The sequence below is a fragment of the Dendrobates tinctorius genome, unplaced genomic scaffold (assembly GCF_039654945.1).
Source record: "Dendrobates tinctorius isolate UK_male_01 unplaced genomic scaffold, ASM3965494v1 ptg000145l, whole genome shotgun sequence".
NCBI classification, from domain to species: Eukaryota; Metazoa; Chordata; class Amphibia; order Anura; family Dendrobatidae; genus Dendrobates; species Dendrobates tinctorius.
Window position 1 is genome coordinate 10765457 of NW_027361812.1, and position 19306 is coordinate 10784762.

The 19306-nt window shown below is 45.7% G+C and overlaps 2 protein-coding genes across 6 annotated transcripts in view; both read left to right on the plus strand.

Moving 5' to 3' along the window:
* Positions 1 to 8380, plus strand: part of CSAD (cysteine sulfinic acid decarboxylase) — a 126883-nt gene extending 118503 nt beyond the window's left edge. For both annotated transcript variants that reach the window (XM_073546174.1, XM_073546175.1), the window contains one exon: positions 6800 to 8380. In XM_073546174.1, coding sequence (XP_073402275.1) covers positions 6800 to 6973 — 174 coding nt within the window. In that variant the 3' untranslated portion in view covers positions 6974 to 8380. The remainder of the gene's footprint in view (positions 1 to 6799) is intronic.
* A 641-nt stretch (positions 8381 to 9021) lies between these two features.
* The window catches only part of ZNF740 (zinc finger protein 740), a 75995-nt gene continuing 65710 nt past the window's right edge, over positions 9022 to 19306 (plus strand). For 3 of the 4 annotated variants that reach the window (XM_073546176.1, XM_073546178.1, XM_073546179.1), the window contains exons 1-3: positions 9022 to 9138; positions 15993 to 16095; positions 18290 to 18466. In XM_073546176.1, the coding sequence (XP_073402277.1) occupies positions 16072 to 16095; positions 18290 to 18466 (201 nt within the window). In that variant the 5' untranslated portion in view covers positions 9022 to 9138; positions 15993 to 16071. Of the gene's footprint in view, positions 9139 to 13717; positions 13890 to 15992; positions 16096 to 18289; positions 18467 to 19306 lie in introns of all 4 variants that reach the window. The other variant, XM_073546177.1, reaches the window with a different exon arrangement.

Sequence of the window (19306 nt, forward strand, 5' to 3'; positions counted from 1 at the left end):
CTATGCTCTTAACCTGCAGGAGGCGCTGCGAGCCATAAAGCAGGTTGATCCTGACAGTGTGAAAGACGGAGACATACTGTTAAAGGAGCAGTTTATTGAGGGACTCTTATCCAGTACTCACAGAGCACAGCTGCGCATCATAGCCTTACAGAACCCTGACCTAGACTTTGCAGACTTCAAAGACAGGGCTATCCGGGTGCTGCATGAACCAAATGTCAGCTGTCCAGCGCCCCCTAGGCGCCCAGCGATCACATACCATCAAGAAGCAGCATCTTTCCCTCTCAGCCCTGTGGAGGCTGATGCCAGACTCTGGACAAAGACCCTTATGCCGAACTGCGTCTTCAGGTCCAGGAGCTGACCAAAAATATGGCTGCACTTGCCAAAACTGTGCAGTCCCTGCAGGTGTCATCAAAGGAGAAGATCCAGCTGGCCTCCAGTCCAGAGGATGTCCCGTGGCTACGGAAGAAGAGGATCCCGCCACATTGAGGGAGAAACAACGATCGCTATGACCAGGACGGACGTCCCATCTGGCGCCGCTGCAGCAAGGCAGGCCACATCGCAAGATTCTGCCACCCTGGGGCAGAGGGCCAACCCCCAGGAGTAGGACCACAAGGCCCAAAGAACTGGCGAGCCAAGTATGTTGGAGGGCGACCGGTCCTCCCAGTGGAGATTGATGGCATCCCCATGAACACTTTGCTGGACACTGGCTCTCAGGTGACAACTATGCCATATATCCTTTACAAGTGGTATTGGGCTGACTCTGAACTTACCCGTGGCCCAAGTGATGAACTCACAGTAGTTGCCAGCAATGGTCAGTCTTTGCCGCAAGTAGGATGTAAAGAGATTACCATTAAAGTGGGGCGAGTAGAGTTGAAATCTCAAGGTCTGATAGTTGTAGACATTGATCGACGAGAATGTAATCCAATGATGACCCTTGGTACTAATGTGATTGAAAATTGTCTTGCCGCGGTTATTGTTTTGTTGCAACAGGTGGCTGAGACTGCTGGTTCCAGTGAACAACGAGTCCTGCAGAAGGAGATCAAGGCCCTGATGCAAAGACAGCAGGTAGAACTCTCTGGCGGAGAAATTGGCAGCGCCAGAGTGAGTGATCCTTTCCCCATTGCGATACCCCCAAGATGTGAAATGTTAATTTGGTGTCGGGCAGCCATAGGCCTCAGAGGAAAAGATTACCAAGCATTGGTAGAGCCAGTGTACTCTGATAGCTGACCCACTGTCCTGACAGCCAGAGGGGTAGTTGATGTTTGCAAAGGGAGAGTACCTGTACGCCTCTTGAATTGTGAGGAGGAAGCCACAATACCTCGGTATGCCACAGTTGCTAAGCTGCTTACTGTCAGTAACAATGCAATACGGGCAGCAGAGCCCTTGGTCTCATCTGACCAGGTGGAGGACAATGGCTCTGTAAAGCAGCTGGAGGAGTGGTGTCAGCAGTTGCAGGTGGGAACTGACTCCACCCCTTCATACAAAAAGAGTGGGGTTTACCGAGTGACGAGTATGAGCGGGTATTCAGTAAACACCCTCTAGACTTTGGGAAGGCAAAAGGGGTTCAACACCACATCCCAACTGGAGATCATCCACCCATTAAAGAAAAGTACCGGCCTATACCCCCCAACACAATATCAATGTGCCAAAAGTATGTTGCTGGAAATGAAGGAGACTGGGGTGATCAGAGACAGTTGTAGCCCCTGGGCAGCTCCAATAGTCTTTGTGAAAAAGAAAGATGGTAGGTACCATGAGAATGTGTGTTGATTACAGAAAAATTAACAGCATTACACATAAGGATGCCTACCCTTTACCCAGAATTGAAGAGTCATTAGCTGCACTTAAAACTGCTAACTATTTTTCCACCATAGATCTCACTAGTGGATATTGGCAGGTTCCCGTGGCAGAGGCAGACAAGGAGAAAACAGCGTTTGCTACCCCAATGGGTCTCTGTGAGTTCAACTACATGCCGTTCGGGCTCTGCACTGCCCCTAGGACATTTCAACGGCTAATGGAGTGCTGTCTTGGACACAAGAACTTCGAGACAGTTCTGTTATACCTTGATGATGTCATTGTTTTCTCCAAGACTTATGAAGACCATCTGAAGCACCTGGCAGAGGTGTTTGAAGCCTTGTCCAACTTTGGCCTGAAAGTGAAGCCATCCAAATGCCACCTCCTGAAGCCCAAGGTACAGTACCTCGGTCATGTAGTGAGTGCAGAAGGTGTGGCACCGGATCCTGACAAAGTCACTGTCATCCGGGACTAGCAGAAGCCCAGCAACCTCCAGGAGCTACGTCAATTCCTCGGGTTGGTAGGCTACTACCGAAGGTTCATCAAAGGCTTCACTGAGATAGCCACCCCTATGCAAAATCTTCTGGTGGACCAGCCCAAGAAAGCCAGGAAGAAGAGTCCTACATTTGAATGGAATAAGGAACTGGAGAGGTCCTTCACTCGACTGAAGATGGCTCTCACAGGAGATGAAGTTCTGGCCTACCCAGATTATGACCAACCATTTGTTCTGTATACTGATGCCAGCAATGTGGGACTGGGAGCAGTACTGTCACAGGTGCAGAATGGCAAAGAAAGAGTGATCTCCTACGCCAGCAGGAAGCTTCGTCCCACTGAAAGGAACCCTGACAACTACAGTTCCTTCAAACTGGAGTTCCTTGCCATAGTCTGGGCTGTGACTGAACGATTCAAACATTACCTAGCTTCAGCCAAGTTTACCATCTTCACGGACAACAACCCGTTGACTCACTTGGAAACTGCCAAATTAGGTGCACTGGAGCAGCGATGGATGGCCCAGCTGTCTAACTATGAATTTACCATCAAGTACCGAGCAGGGCACAAGAATGCCAATGCTGATGCCCTGTCCAGAATGCCCAATCTGCCAGATGCAGGAGAAGACCCTGAGGCACTCGAAGAAATAGAGTTACCTGCCTTCCACCGGCCAATTGTGCCCCAACGTGCCCAAGGAGTGAAAAACAGACGGTCTATCGTGAAAGAAGCCACCCTAAATCCATTGCCTCATCATGACTGGGCATAAACGCAGGATAGCGACCCCGCAGTCCGCCTGGTAAAGGAGCTACTGTCACAAGCTGACTCACGCCCAGGTCCAGATGCTCCTGAAGAAACCCAGCAGTTGTGGAAGGAAAGAGGCAGGCTGTTCCTCTATGAGGGAAAGCTGTGCCGGAGGAGTATCCATGCCCGCACTCATGAGTTGGTCTGGCAAGTGGTAGTCCCAAAGAGGGAGGAATCAATGGTCTTGGAAGCATACCACAATGGAGCTGGACACTTCGGATGGAAGAAGTTGGAGGCCTTGCTCCAGGAGAGATTCTACTGGGCTGGTATGAGGAAGGCCATTGAAAATTGGTGCCGGGAGTGTGGACAATGCAACCTGCGCAGAAAGGACCGTAACAGCCAGCGAGCTCCATTGCAGCCAATAATAACCAAACAGCCACTCGAGTTAGTAGCCCTGGACCATGTGAAGCTGGTCCCAAGCCGTTCAGGCTACATTTATGCTCTTACCATCGTTGACCACTACTCGAGATTCCTGGTAGTCGTGCCTGACAAGGATCAAACAGCCAGGACAGCAGCCAGAGCATTCTAACAGCACTTTTGTCGACCACACGGATATCCTGAGCGAGTGCTTACAGATCAAGGTCCAGCCTTTGAGGCAGAAGTGTTCCAGGAGTTCTGTAACTTGTACGGTTGCATGAAGATCAGGACAACACCGTACCATCCACAGACCAATGGCATGTGTGAAAAGATGAATCAGGTGGTGATCGATTTACTGAAGACCTTGCCTTTGGAAGAGAGGAATCTGTGGCCAGAAAAGCTGCCAGATCTGGTCGACCTCTACAATCACATTCCTGTGAATTCCACCAACTGCACTCCAGCCTATCTTATGAGAGCGAGGCCTGGCAAGTTGCCTATTGATTTGGATATGGGAGTCCTTACACCTGAGGTAACATCACCAGATGCTGACTGGGACACAGAGCGGCAGCAGCAATATCGAAGAGTCCAAGAGTGTGTAGAAAAGAGTCTAGCTCAGGCGAGACAAAAACAAGAAAAGAACTACAATCAACATTGCACCTGCAGTTCCCTTGTCACCAGGAGAACAAGTCCTAAAGAGAAAAAGAAGGATGCATAAATTGGATGACCAATGGGAAGCTGAACCCTACACCGTCTTACCATCAAACTTTGACAACACCAAAGTGTGCCTTATCAGTAAGGATGGAGGAGAAACCTCATCAGCAGTATTGAGGGATCATCTGAAACTGTGCCCTGACCAGCTAAAGGAAAGGATGGGAGAACACAACAACCTTCAACCCATAGAAGAAGAAGAAAAGGTCAACACTGTACTCGGAGAATTTCCTGCAAACTGGACAAGAATGGATCAAGCCATCGTAGTCCCTGTCCTAATCTTTCCCCAGCCTACTGCAACTGAAGTAGCAGAGACTCAAGAGAACTCTGAAAATCAGGAAGTTCAGGCAGCGGTTGTTACACCAGCAGTGGAGCCAGAGAACCTTTGCCCTGCCAGTGGTGAATCTGTCATGCCCATGGTGAGTCTAAGAGTTCACAGAAGGTTACTACCTAGTTTACCCACACCAGTGCTACGTAGGTCTGTCCGTAGTACCCAAGGTATTCCACCCCTAAGGTTCCGCATATAGATAAGTTTTGTAAATGTTAATCTGTAAATATGCAACGTTTCAAGTTTTGTGCCTACAGAGACTCTGTAAGAACTTTTTTTGAACAATCTGTTTGTTTTTGATGGACAGTTAGACCACAGGACTACAGTATGTGTAGTCAAAACTCTACTTGTAAATAGTTTACCAACTTGCTCAGGAATTGGACCATGGACATTGACGCTTGGACTAATCATCATCAGGACTATTTTTGAGCTTTGGTTTTTGTATTTTTCATTTTTTCGAAATCTTGTTATATTTATAATTGTTTATATGTTTACATGTTTTCTCTTCAGTCCGGGAGTACTGAATTGCACTAGGGGGGAATGTGGCGCCCCCAGGAGTATGGTTGCCACAGTGGTATTACCTTCCTCCTAGGGAGTGTGATGTCATGCTTGGAATCAATAAAGGATCTTTCTGGCAGTTAATCACAACACACAACACAGTTCCCACTCCAGGCCAGCAGAGGGAGCTCTGAATCCAAAAACTGGGAGAAGAGCTGATCTCTGGGGCCAGGAAGGGAAAATTTAGTTAGTTCATGTGAGGAGGGCAACGTGTGTGGACGTGAGGAGAAGAGCTGGGGGATTGAGCAGAGAGTTCAGGTTCATTCCCAACTCTAGCTCTTGATCTGGAGCCCGGTATCCAAGGCTGTACGGACATTGATGGTCCTGCAACAGAAACCGGAGGAATAGGAAGCTGTAAATGCTCTATTCCCACATAAGACTCGGAGACACAACAGTGACGTGTGAGCCAGAAGAGGAAGGCTACAGCTGTCTGCCATACGAGGGAGTTCTAAAGAGAATAAGCAAGTGGAACTTCAGTGTAACACAGTACTGCAAGTACCTAAAAATAAGCGCTAGGAAGGATACTACACAACCCATCTGCCTAGAGAGATTCCTAAGTTGCTTCCAGGCTAGCCAGCTCCTGTGCCATCTGTAATCTGGACCCTGGACTGCATTTGCCAAGCAAAGTAAAGGTAAAGAAACTGCACCCTGTTGTGTCCTTGCCTTCTTCCCGCAACCTCTCCAGCACTGCTACATCTCTGTGCCAAACACTACACCCTCTTCCTCAACACCTTCCCTCTTCATCCACTCTGCCCTGGGACTACAGCCCTGCCTGTGGAGGGCTACAACATCATTGCTGCACCACATCTTCTGTCCCAGAGGATCTGTCTGCAGCGTCAGCTTAACACCTTCATTGCCGAACACCACAGGTGGAGTCATGAATCATTCACTTTATTCCATCACTCTTAACCCCTTTTACATGGGCGCCCAGGGCCACGGACCGGGCCACCGCTGCTGTGACATTCCCCTCTGAGAGACCGGCCCGGTACCGAGTACCCCACAGCCCTGGGAGGGCGACCCACAGAGAGTGGCCATTACACATCATACAGATAACTCATTAATTCATGTATAATATTCTCAGGATGCAGATTCTCATTGACATCGATTTTCAGCCCATAGCCCTGAACAGCTCATTTCATTTACATGTAAGAAATATGTGAATCTCTCTGGAATAAGACATCGGAGCGCAGACATCATTGTATAATTTGCTTCAGCTTCCTATAATCTGCCCATATAGACAGTTTAGGAGCATGAACACTAACCGGTACACCAAAACTGCCCACTTAGGGTGCCATCAAATCCTCACATCATGCATAGAGTCACTGTAGATGTGTAGCGTGAGACCGGACAACCCCTATAATAGCGTTGTAGCTTATGGGGCACAATGCCAGATAAGCCCAACTGACATTTGCCAGATAGCCAGTCCAGTTCTGTCTATCAATCAGCACTGAGGGAAGCAGTGGTTCATTGGGGTAGGAGCGATGCACCATATATTTTGGGCACATCAAGGGTACACTGAGCACCCTAATTTGCATATCAAAGGTTTTATAGGCAGAACAAAGGCAGCATTTACTACAACTGTATGGTTTTTTATAAGGTCTAAGTTTTCAAAATGACAATGGGCTTAGTTTAAATATTGATTTTGGGGTGACAGACTCCCTTTAGGAGCTACAGGGACTGCAAATAATGACAATTTCTGTACAGTGCTGCAGAACTGTATACAGAATAGGAAATAAACATTATAAAATATATTACCCATTATTCCAGGTGGCTCCTGTCTTAAAAGAAAGAATGATGAAGAAAGGATCAATGATGGTGGGATACCAACCTCATGGGAACAGAGTTAACTTCTTCAGGCAGATTGTTGTGAATCCAGATGTGACTAAAGAAGATCTGGACTTTTTCTTGGATGAAATTGAAAGGCTGGCAGAAGATCTATGAATTATCCTCTTAGATCATCCTGGAAGGACATAGAATAATGTACAGCAGTTCTACTATGCTGAACTGATACACCCAACGGAAGGTTTGGTGGATATAGCCCACAGGCAACTCCTTACTTCTCAGTGAACTCCCGCATTATTGTAGTTGTGTCACCTGCAATTTAGTTAATGTAAGCCATGAGCGAGTACAGGGAAAAACAAAGAAATGTGCTGGCCCTATAGTCAACGCCACTAAGGTCTTATCTTGTATCGTCCATCAGACAGTTGGCTTATCATGTACAACTCAATATATCCCCTAGTAAGAATAGATATGGCTCACCCATCCAACAGTCATCACTGGTATCCATATTTTTTTTTATAAAATGTTAAAGTTTATACAAAACAATAAACCCTAGAAAATCTTACAAGATCTCCCCACCCTGGACACCATCCAGTCTTCTCGTTGAACAGCTCACACGTTTACAAAGCGTATTTGTACTATATTCTGCGAATACTTTAGTTTCTGGTAAGTTGAATCTTCATCCATCACATTCTGCAGTTCCAAAGTAGGAGGAGAGTAGCAAGTAGAAAACGGGGAATTGTTCCCTCCAAGTGAAGGAGAGGGGACCAAATGTGATATACTTGCAGGCACAGGGGGCTCATTCAAGTCTAGAAGCAGTGTCACAACTGATCACAGATTAATATACAACATACAGACACTAGACCTTGGAAATCAAGGCTGCAGAGTCTGGAGGAAGAGTGGAGAGGCCACAATCCAAGCTGCTTGATGTCTAGTGTGAAGTTTCCACAATCAGTGATGGTTTGGAGAGCCAGGTCATCTGCTGGTGTAGGTCCACTGTGTTTTATCAAGTCATTGCAGCCGTCTACCAGGAAATTTTAGAGCACTTCATGCTTCCCTCTGCCAACAAGCTTTTTAGAGATGGAAATGTCATTCTCCAGCAGGACTTGGCACCTGTCCACACTGCCAAAAGTACCAATACCTGGTTAACAAACAACAGTATCACTGTGCGTGTCTGATTGGCCAGTAACCTCGCCTGACCTTAACCACGTAGAGATTCTATGGGGTATTGTCAAGAGGAAGGTGAGAGACACCAGACCCAACAATGCAGACGAGCTGAAGGCTGCTATCAAAGCAACCTGGGCTTCCATAACACCTCAGCAGTGCCACAGGCTGACCGCCTCCATGCCACGCCGCACTGATGCAGTAATTGATGCAAAAGGAGCCCCGACCAAGTATTGACTGCATTTACTGAACATACATTTCAGTAGGCCAACATTTCGGATTTTAAAATCATTTTTCAAGCTGGTGTTATAAAGTATTGTAATTTACTGAGATAATGAGTTTTGGGTTTTCATTGGCTGTAAGCCATAATCATCAACATTAACAGAAATAAACACGTGAAATAGATCACTCTGTAATGACTCTATATAATATATGAGTTTCACTTTTTGTATTGAAGAACGGAAATCCATAAACTTTTAGATATTCTAATTGTGTGAGAAGCACCAGTATGTCGGCGGCTTTCTCATAGACTATACTTGATAACTCAGCTCTTTTGACCACATTTTGTTAGGTTTATGTCATATTGTGTTTTTTTTGGACGTCCAAAAAAAACCTCTAGTTGGTTGACTGCTTCTTTCTGGTCCTAAAACAAGACGTATGAAAGCCGTGTACATTTTTCTCTGTTATTTTGAATGTCGGTCGTTCTGAAATGTACAAACATCTAACATGTGTACGGTTTTCTGTCAGTACAAGTAAAAACAAGTTAAAAAAGACTAAAAAAAGTATGAGTAAAAAAAACCCCCCACTAAATAATATATGGAGATGTATAAAATGCTTTTGACATATAAGTCAAAATGAAAAGACGCAGCTTGCCGTATGGCACATGAGTTCACACAGTTTTACATTTATGAGTCCGATGCATACGTCTGCAAGTAAATTATGGGAGAGTTGCCCATAGCAACCAGTCAGGTTTGTTGTTTCGGTGAGAGGCGTGCTCTGCTCTAATTATAGAGAAACCCCCTCAGTGCTGGCATTTCCTTAAGTAAGATGGCGCCGCCGAGCAGGTAGCTTGCCAGTGCGCATGTGCGGCAGGAAGTCACCGGAAAGAGTTTCCGGAGCAGCGGGAGAAGTGCTACAAGACGGTGGAACCCGCGGTCGGGCAGGTATAATATGGTGCTGGTAACAATGCTCATAAGCAGCTAGTTGTGAGGCTTCTGTGCCGGGTTCCTTGTGGTCCCTTACAGGAGCTTAGGTGGAAGGAGCTGTCTGTGCGAGCAGTGAGTGGAGGGGGCGGGGGACGCCATTGCTTGTTGCATCCACATACAATAGGGAGCACTCGTGTTCTTATCACGTCTGCAGCTCTCCTGTGTGCACCGGCTGCAGTGTATGAGGCCCGCACTGTCTATAAAGGGGGCTCCCACCTACCAACCAGTGCCTTACTACATGGGGCATTATCCCTGCAGTGGAGCTGTATGGTGCTTGGATGTCCTGAGGGGTATCAAGATAAGCCCCCTATATAACGTCTGCTGACCGCTATGTCCCCAGCGGATGAGAATAAGCCCCCTATATAACGTCTGCTGACGCTATGTCCTCAGCGGATGAAAATCAGCCCCCTATATAACGTCTGCTGACCGCTATGTCCTCAGCGGATGAAAATCAGCCCCCTATATAATGTCTGCTGACGCTATGTCCCCAGCGGATAAGAATAAGCCCCCTATATAACGTCTGCTGACCGCTATGTCCTCAGCGGATAAGGATAAGCCTCCTATATAAAGTCTGCTGACGCTATGTCCTCAGCGGATAAGGATAAGCCCCCTATATAACGTCTGCTGACGCTATGTCCTCAGCGGATGAGAATAAGCCCCCTATATAACGTCTGCTGACTATTATGTCCTTAGCGGATGAGGATAAGCCCCCTATATAACGTCTGCTGACTATTATGTCCTCAGCGGATGAGAATAAGCCCCCCTATATAACGTCTGCTGACTATTGTCCTCAGCGGATGAGAATAAGCCCCCTATATAACATCTGCTGACCGCTATGTCCCCAGCGGATGAGGATAAGCCCCCTATATAACATCTGCTGACCGCTATGTCCCCAGCGGATTAGAATAAGCCCCCTATATAACGTCTGCTGACTATTGTCCTCAGCGGATGAGAATAAGCCCCCTATATAACATCTGCTGACCGCTATGTCCCCAGCGGATGAGGATAAGCCCCCTATATAACATCTGCTGACCGCTATGTCCCCAGCAGATGAAAATAAGCCCCCTACACTGTGTTCCAAATTATGCAAAAAGTATTTCCTCCTATTTTCTCTAAATTACCTATATGAATTGCAGTCATTGTTATTTTCCAGTCATCTAATATTCTAGTTTAATTGCAATGTTTTTGAACAAACTGCCTATGAAAACATATTTTTAAAAATAAGAAACCCTCAAAATGCATGTTCCAAATTATTATGCACAGCAGAGTTTTCAACCTTTTTTATTTTTATTTTGAGCAAAAAAATGGTGAATTGTGAAGTTATAAGCATTATCAGCTTATTACAAAATGAAATCAAACAGTTTTCAAGTCAAAACTTTATTCTAGGTGATGTTACATTTGCACATAGGACCCCTTGTTCGAAAGAAGCTTCTGAACTCTCTCGTCCATTGAATTTGTCAGTTTTTGGATGGTTTGTGCTTCAATTGTTTTGCATGTGGACAGAATACCCTCCCAGAGCTGTTGCTAGATGTGAACTGCCTCCCGCCATCATAGACACTCCTTTTGATGATGCTCCAGAGGTTCTCAATGGGGTTGAGGTCAGGGGAAGATGGTGGCCACACCATAAGTTTGTCCTCTTTTATGCCCATAGCAGCCAGAGATGCAGATGTGTTATTTGCAGCATGAGACGGTGCATTATCATGCATGAAAATGATCTTGCTGCGGAAAGCACGGTTCTGCCTCTTGAACCATGGCAGGAAGTGCTGTTTTAGAAACTCCACATAGATTATGGAGTTCATCTTTACCCCTTCAGGGATCCTATAGGGGCCGACAATCTCTCCCCATGATTCCAGCTCAAAACATTACTCCACCTCCTCCTTGTTGGCGCCTTAGCCGTGTTTTCATGGGGTGTCCATCAACCAGCCATCCTCCACTCCATCCATCTGGACCATCGAGCGTTGCACGGCACTCATCGGTGAACAAAACAGTTTGGAAGTCAGTCTTCATGTATCGTTTGGCCCACTGGAGCCGTTTCTGCTTGTGTGCAGTGGATAGAGGTGGTCGACAGGATGGATTACGCACAGCTGCAAACCTCTGAAGGGCCCTGCATCTTGTTGTTCGGGGGACGTTGGAGGCACCAGCAGCTTCAAAAACTTGTCTGCTGCTATGACAAGGCATTTTTGCAGCTGTTCTTTTAACCTGTTGGAAAGAGTCCTCAATTTTTCCTTTTCAGCACGCACACGTGTGTGCTGGGAATCGGCTACATACTTCTTGATTGTGCGATGATCACGATAAAGTGTCTTGGCAATGTTGATTGTAGTCATGCCTTGACCTAAATACTCCACAATTTGTTGCTTCTCAGCAGCCAACACATCCTTTTTCTTTCCCATTTTGGCAAAAAATGTAGGCTGCTTAATAATGTGGAACAGCCTTCTTAAGTAGCCTTGCCTTTATTTGGACACACCTGCCAAACTAATTTGCACAGGTATCTGCCATTGCTTTCAGTGATATAAAGAGCCCTGACACACATCACCATCAATGAGTTTAAATGACAAACAAAAAAATTCTAACCTTATCACTCCTAAACTTTTGCATAATAATTTGGAACACAGTTTATATAACGTCTGCTGACCGCTATGTCCTCAGCGGATGAGAATAAGCCCCCTATATAATGTCTGCTGACCGCTATGTCCCCAGTGGATGAGAATAAGCCCCTATATAACGTCTGCTGACCGCTATGTCCTCAGCGGATGAGGATAAGCCCCCTATATAACGTCTGCTGACCACTGTGTCCCCAGTGGATGAGAATAAGCCCCTATATAATGTCTGCTGACCGCTATGTCCCCAGCGGATGAGAATAAGCCCCCTATATAACGTCTGCTGACCGCTATGTCCTCAGCGGATGAGGATAAGCCCCCTATATAACGTCTGCTGACCGCTATGTCCTCAGCGGATGAAAATAAGCCCCCCTATATAATGTCTGCTGACCGCTATGTCCCCAGCGGATGAGAATAAGCCCCCCTATATAACATCTGCTGACCGCTATGTCCTCAGCGGATGAGAATAAGCCCCCTATATAACGTCTGCTGACCGCTGTGTCCTCAGCGGATGGAAATAAGCCCCCCTATATAATGTCTGCTGACCGCTGTGTCCTCGGCGGATGAGAATAAGCCCCCCTATATAATGTCTGCTGACCGCTGTGTCCTCAGCGGATGGAAATAAGCCCCCTATATAATGTCTGCTGACCGCTATGTCCCCAGCAGATGAAAATAAGCCCCCTATATAACGTCTGCTGACCGCTATGTTCTAAGCGGATGAGAATAAGCCCCCTATATAATGTCTGCTGACCGCTATGTCCTCAGCGGATGAGAATAAGCCCCCTATATAATGTCTGCTGGCCACTGTGTCCTCAGCGGATGGAAATAAGCCCCCTATATAATGTCTGCTGACAGCTATGTCCTCAGCGGATGAGAATAAGCCACCTATATAATGTCTGCTGACCGCTATGTCCTCAGCGGATGGAAATAAGCCCCCTATATAATGTCTGCTGACCGCTATGTCCTCAGCGGATGAGAATAAGCCCCCTATATAATGTCTGCTGACCGCTGTGTCCCCAGCGGATGGAAATAGGCCTCCTATATAATGTCTGCTGACCGCTATGTCCTCAGCTGATGGAAATAAGCCCCCTATATAATGTCTGCTGACCGCTATGTCCTCAGCGGATGGAAATAAGCCCCCTATATAATGTCTGCTGACAGCTATGTCCTCAGCGGATGAGAATATGCCCCCTATATAATGTCTGCTGACAGCTATGTCCTCAGCGGATGAGAATATGCCCCCTATATAACGTCTGTTGACCACTGTCTCCAGCTCTTGCATATACATGCGCTCTAACTGAAGGGTGCATGTACATTTATTTATTACATTTATGCCTTCTGACGGACCTAGGTGGCGGCTGCCCCTCTCCAGAGCACAAGCGAGGGGTATATTAAAAATCCGATATGTCTGCTTGTTCTGTCCTCCATGATTTTTTTTTTTTCGGGAAACGTAATTTTCAACGACACCATACTTCTTGACAGAATGTTTTGAAAAGTAGAGAAGAAAGCTCTGTAGACTGGTGACACAAGAAATACAATTTTAATTTTGTTTTGCAGCATTTCATTGTGTAATAGAACTTACCTGGAAGCCTGATTCTCCAGGTCATTATAATATGATCATTAGTTATGGCGAACCCACACTTGTATAGTTTTTTTTTAGTTTTTCTTAAAAAACTTTATTTTTTAGTCCCCGTTGGAGATTTCCACCTCGGCTCCGTTGTTCTATACACGGCAATACTTCATTAATACAGTTTAAAGTTCATATCAAGCTTTGCTATGTAATCAGGCCACCCACCTGCACCCTAAACCTAAATGTTTTCCCAATTGCATGCACCTCTAGGATGGCTTGACTTAAATGCCACCTGAATTTAAAGGCATAAACAGCGATTGGAGCGACTGTATTCTAAGACTGTGTTTATAGTTGTTTTTTTTTCCAGCAGAAACTGTACCGCTCTCTGATCAAAATTTGAGCATTTTGGAGAATTTCTGCTCCAAACGCCTGAAAATAACACGCCCTAAGGGCAGGTGCACACCCCCGTGATTGCCGTCACCTGAACCCCAAATCAAGTTTTTGAGCCTCCTGATCAGTGCTATTGCTTAATGTCCTTATAGGTATGTCAGGGGCAGATCACTTCATGTCATCTGTGTTATTTCTCAAATGAAATGAATCTCATGGCATTTTTGTCTTCCCCCGCCAGTGGCCAAACGTCCGTTTTTGCCAATATGTAATTGTCTCCATCAGATTACTGGTCCATTCATGGACACCATTTGTTTGACAGCGAAGGTGCATTTACGCTAGCCGATTATTAACATGTAGCCGATCATTGGTGGTTTACGGCCGCAGATAGTGCAGTGTAAACCCAACTAGCTTCCACTTGGCAAACAATGAGAGTCTGCAGAGAACTGGCTGAAATTGATTTCTCTGAGCAGCTTTATACACTGCTCAAAAACTAAAGGGAACACTTAAACAATAGAATATAACTTCAAGTAAATCAAACTTCTGTGAAATCAAACTGTCCACTTAGGAAGCAACACTGATTGACAATCAATTTCACATTCTGCTGTGCAAATGGAATAGACAACAGATGGAAATTATTGGCAATTATCAAGACACACTAAATAAAGGAGTGGTTCTGCAGGTGGGGACCACAGACCACATCTCAGTACCAATGCTTTCTGGCTGATGTATTGGTCACTTTGAATGTTGGTTGTGCTTTCACACTCGTGGTAGCATGAGACGGACTCTACAACCCACACAAGTGGCTCAGGTAGTGCAGCTAATCAAGGATGGCACATCAATGCGAGCTGTGGCAAGAAGGTTTACTGTGTCTCTCAGTGTAGTGTCCAGAGGCACAACCCCCATCTGTGGATGTCGGACACTCAGACAATCCTCGTGGAGTCTGTTTCTAACCGTTTGTGCAGACACATGCACATTTGTGGCCTGCTGAAGGTCATTTTGCAGGGCTCTGGCAGTGCTCCTTCTGTTCCTCCTTGCACAAAGGCTGAGGTAGCGGTCCTGCTTCTGGGTTGTTGCCCGCCTACGGCCCCCTCCACGTCTCCTGGTGTACTGGCCTGTCTACTGGTAGTGCCTCCAGCCTCTGGACACTACGCTGACAGACACAGCAAACCTTCTTGCCACAGGTCGCATTGATGTGCCACCCTGGATGAGCTGCACTACCTGAGCCACTTGTGTGGGTTGTAGAGACCGTCTCATGCTTACCTGGATATAAAATAGATATTTAATATTGGACACTCTCAAATCTTCTTAATATCTATGTGATCAGTTAGGAACCCCCCCCCCCCAATTAGATGGTCGTCTGTCATCAAAATGAATCAGAAAGCTAATTCATGATGTCTGAGCCCAGCTTGGTCCTGTCAGGCAGGTATGGTTTGCTCTGAAATGCTGCAGTGTGTCAAGGAAAGTCTACCTGTAAGGGCTCATACTCGCATGCGAGAAACTTGGACGAGTCTCGTACGTCAATACCCGGCACTGCCGCCGGCAATCGGATCGGAGTGTTCAACTGCATGTATTTCTATGCAGCTGAACGCTCCGATCTGAGTGCCAAGTATTGATGTGCGAGACTCGTCCGAGTTTGAGTTTTTCGCATGTCAGTATGAGCCCTAAAAGTAGTCCTTGGACCATGTTGCTCTGGTGACTAGGTCAAGAGACTGGTCCCTGGCAGCGTCTCCCCACCCTGCTCACGTTGAGTGACTGGTTCCATCCTACAAGTGTGTTTGTATAGGGAAAAACCTGTCACTCAAGGTGAGCTGAGTGCTGCCAGGGACCAGTCTCTTGGACTAGACACCCAAGCCGCATGGTGCCAGGACGACATTTACAGGTAGATTTTCTGTAGCATTTCAGCGCAAAACATGCCTGCTTGACAGGACCAAGCTGGGCTCGGATTCATGCTGCTTGTGGTTCGGACATCATGGATTAGCTCTCCAGGTGGTTTTGATGACAGCCGATGCTAGGGAATAAAATGCAGCATGTGAATGAGATTTTAGATATCTTAATTTGCTGGTGCTGATAAACGCGTTATGGTATGTGTGAACAGCCTGCTCCTCTGCTGTGCGGAGCGAATTCGTCTCCTGAGCCCACTTCATATAATGACAGCGCTCACCTGCCTTTACTTCAATAAAGTATATTAAAATTGAATAAGTTCACTCTTTCTTCTGTTTTACCTCACTTGTTCTGATTCTCGTATTTCATTTAAGAATTGTTATGAGCTGGTTGTGTTGAGACACTCCAGGAGAAACACTGCATCCTGCACAGAAAATCGCCGAGTGACTGAGGATGGCTCATCTACACAGAAATCCGGTTAGTGCTGAAGTGTATGTATGTGTATATGTACAGTCATGGCTGAAAGTGCTGGCACCATTGAAATTGTCCCAGAAAATGAAGTATTTCAGCCAGAAAATAATTTCAATTACACATGTTTTGTTATACATGTTTATTTCCTTTGTGTTTGTTGGAAAAACACAAAAAACACAGAAGGGGCAAAAAAAAAAGGCAAATTGGACATAATTTCACTCGCAAACCCAAAAATGGGCCTTACAAAATTGTTTCCAAAATTGTGGGTAAACAACTTTACAGGTGTGCAATAGGCAATATGAAAGGCACACCTGAAACAAGGTAAAAAGGGGAGACGTTGACTCATGCTTTGTGTGTCTGTGTATGCCTTACTTAGCATAGAGAACAGAAAGAGAAGAGACCAAAATTGTTGAAAAATATCAACAATCTCCAGAGATCTTGATATATTTTTTTTTTTTTTTTTTGTCCAACGGAGTGTAACTTAAGAAGTTCCCAACCCTTGGCATTGTAGCTAATCTCCCTGGACCTGGAGGGGCAGAGAAAAATTGCTGAAATGTTGCAATGCAGGATAGTCCAGATGGTGGATAGGCAACCCCAATGAAGATCCAAACAAATTCAAGCTGTCTTGCAGGGTCAGGGTGCATCAGTGTCAGCGCAAACTATTCGTTGACATTTGAATGAAATGAAATGCTATGGCAGGAGACCCAGGAGGGACACACTGCTGACACAGACATAAAATAGCTGGACTGCAGTTTGCCAAAATCCTTTGGAAAAGTGTACTATGTAGGGATGTGCGGACCGGTTGAAGTTTCGGGTTCTGGTACATGACCCGAACTTCCACCAGAACTCTATTGAATAATCTGTATGTGTGCCTCTATCTGTTTCAAATTCCAATAGACTTTATTGGCAGGACCAAAATACAATTAGTGTTGCCAAAGCTAAAAAAAAATAAATGTGACGGGGGAGGGAGTTATGGGGATGGTGTATTGGGGGGGCACAATTTGTGCAGTAATGGTCCATTCGGGGGTCTTACATTTCACTCAGCTCATGACATATGGTGACATATTGGGCCTCGATCTCCACCGTTGATTCCTCTTCTCCCAGTAGAATGTGGAGTTTCCTATCCTCGTCAATGAATGGAAAGTCCGGGATGTGAGTGTTCCTGGAATTGGGAGGCCCTCACTGCAGTGTTTGTTGAAGTGCACCTCGTTCTCCAGGGTCCCCTGCTAGCAGTGCTGGCACAGTCTGTTCTCCAATGGCTTGTATGTCTGTCGGTGCCGCCCTGTTCTATCTGTCTCCTCTGTGTCACCGGCCAAACAGTGACTGTCCGGTACGAATGCCAAACATTTCTGTTCAGGTTCGCCCAGCTCTAGTCCTGTGGACAGATGAAACCAAGTTAGAGTTTTTTGGTAAAGCACTTCATTCTACTGTTTGCCGAAAGCGAAATGAGGCCTACAAAGAAAAAAACACAGTACCTACAATCAAATATGATGGAGGATCAAAAATGTTTTGGGATTATTTTGCTACCTTAGGCACTGGGTGCCCTGACTGTGCAAGGAATCATCAAATGTGAAGATTGCCAATGGATTTTGGATCGCAATGAACTGCCCAGTTTCAGAAAGCTGGGTTTGCATGGTAGGTCATGGGTCTTCAAGCAGGACAATTACCCCAAAAAATACTTCAAGAAGCACCCAAAAATGAATAGAAACAAAGTTCTGGAGAGTTCTGAAGTGGCCAGCAATGAGTCCGGATCTAAATCCCATTGAACACCTGTGGAGAGATCTTAAAATTGCTGTTGTGAGAAGGCACCTCCAAATGAGATCTGGAGCCGTTTGCAAAAGAAGAGTGGTCCAAATTTTCAGTTGAGACGTGTAAGAAGCTTGTTGATGGTTACAGGAAATGATTGCAGTTACTTATTACAAAGGCTGTGCAACCAGATATTAAATTGAAGGTGTCATTAATTTTGTTCCGCCTATTTTTGGGGTTTTGTGTGAAATTATTTTTTTTCCCGGTGTGTTGTGTATAATTGTATAACAAATCATGTGTAGTTGCAATAATTTTCTGGGTGAATTACTTCATTTTCTGGAAATTATTTCAAAAGTGCCAACACTTTGGGCCATGAAAATAAATATATAATTATAAAAAAAAAAAAAAAAAAAAAAAAAAAAAAAAAATTTTTCACCATTTTTTCTGTTTCCAGCGTCGTCTGCTTGGTTGTGAGGGGATATCCGGATTGAGTCTCCTCCATTCAGCGGCAGGCAAGAAGTTGGGAATGCTGAGTGCCAGCCTGTCACGTACAGTCGGGAGTGACGAAGGAGAAGATGATGATGATGACGTGGAAGAGATAACAGAAATATCTGACACGGAGGATACGGCGGTATGATTTCTTTTTTTTTTTTTTTTTTTTTTACTGCATCATTTACAATAGCTAACCCTATATTGAGAATTTAGCCGTATATCACATGGTAATGTGGGTATTTGTATTATTTCTTCTGTTTGCAATGATCTTTCTTCTCCTAGTCACCTTTTATATTACCATACATACTAATATCTAGGGGGATTGTAGGGCAATGCACATGCTCAACCACCACTCTATACTTTCTCTGTCAGGAAAAGCTGAATACAGTACTCCAGCAGTTTCATGGATTAGTGTTTGCCAGCCTTTCTAACCTAGAGAGCCACATTCATCTCTAAGAGATGGTCGATGAGCAGCATCCTATGCAAAAAAAAAAAACGTAGAACCATGTAACCTGTAGAAGACGCCTGTAAGCTGCTCCAAGTAACAATGAAAAGATTGCCACTGTAGTGGCCACATAACACAACCTTTGACTCTAAGAGGTAACGGCCAAAGTCGCTTAAATAATTAGGGTTAGAAAAAAATGGTCTGATTTTTCTTATTTCTAGAAACAATGTAACCTTAGTTCATGGGCTGTGTTCAGCATTGTAGTTCTTCCACATTTTAAGTGAATGGAGGTAAGGCCGGTTTCACATTAGCGCATTTTCAGCGCGCGCACGGCCGGGGTTAGCTCCGCCCCCGAGCCGGCTCTCTGCCCGGCGTGCCCGCCCCTTGCTTGTAGCGCCGCCTACTAGCGGACAGCGGCGCCTGCGATCGGCGCACCCTATCTTTAGCATAGGGTGCGCAGATCGTGCGCAGGCCGTGCGCTAGTTGCGCTTTGACCTGTGCTGCGCACTTTTGACGGTGCGCCGTGCGCGCCAA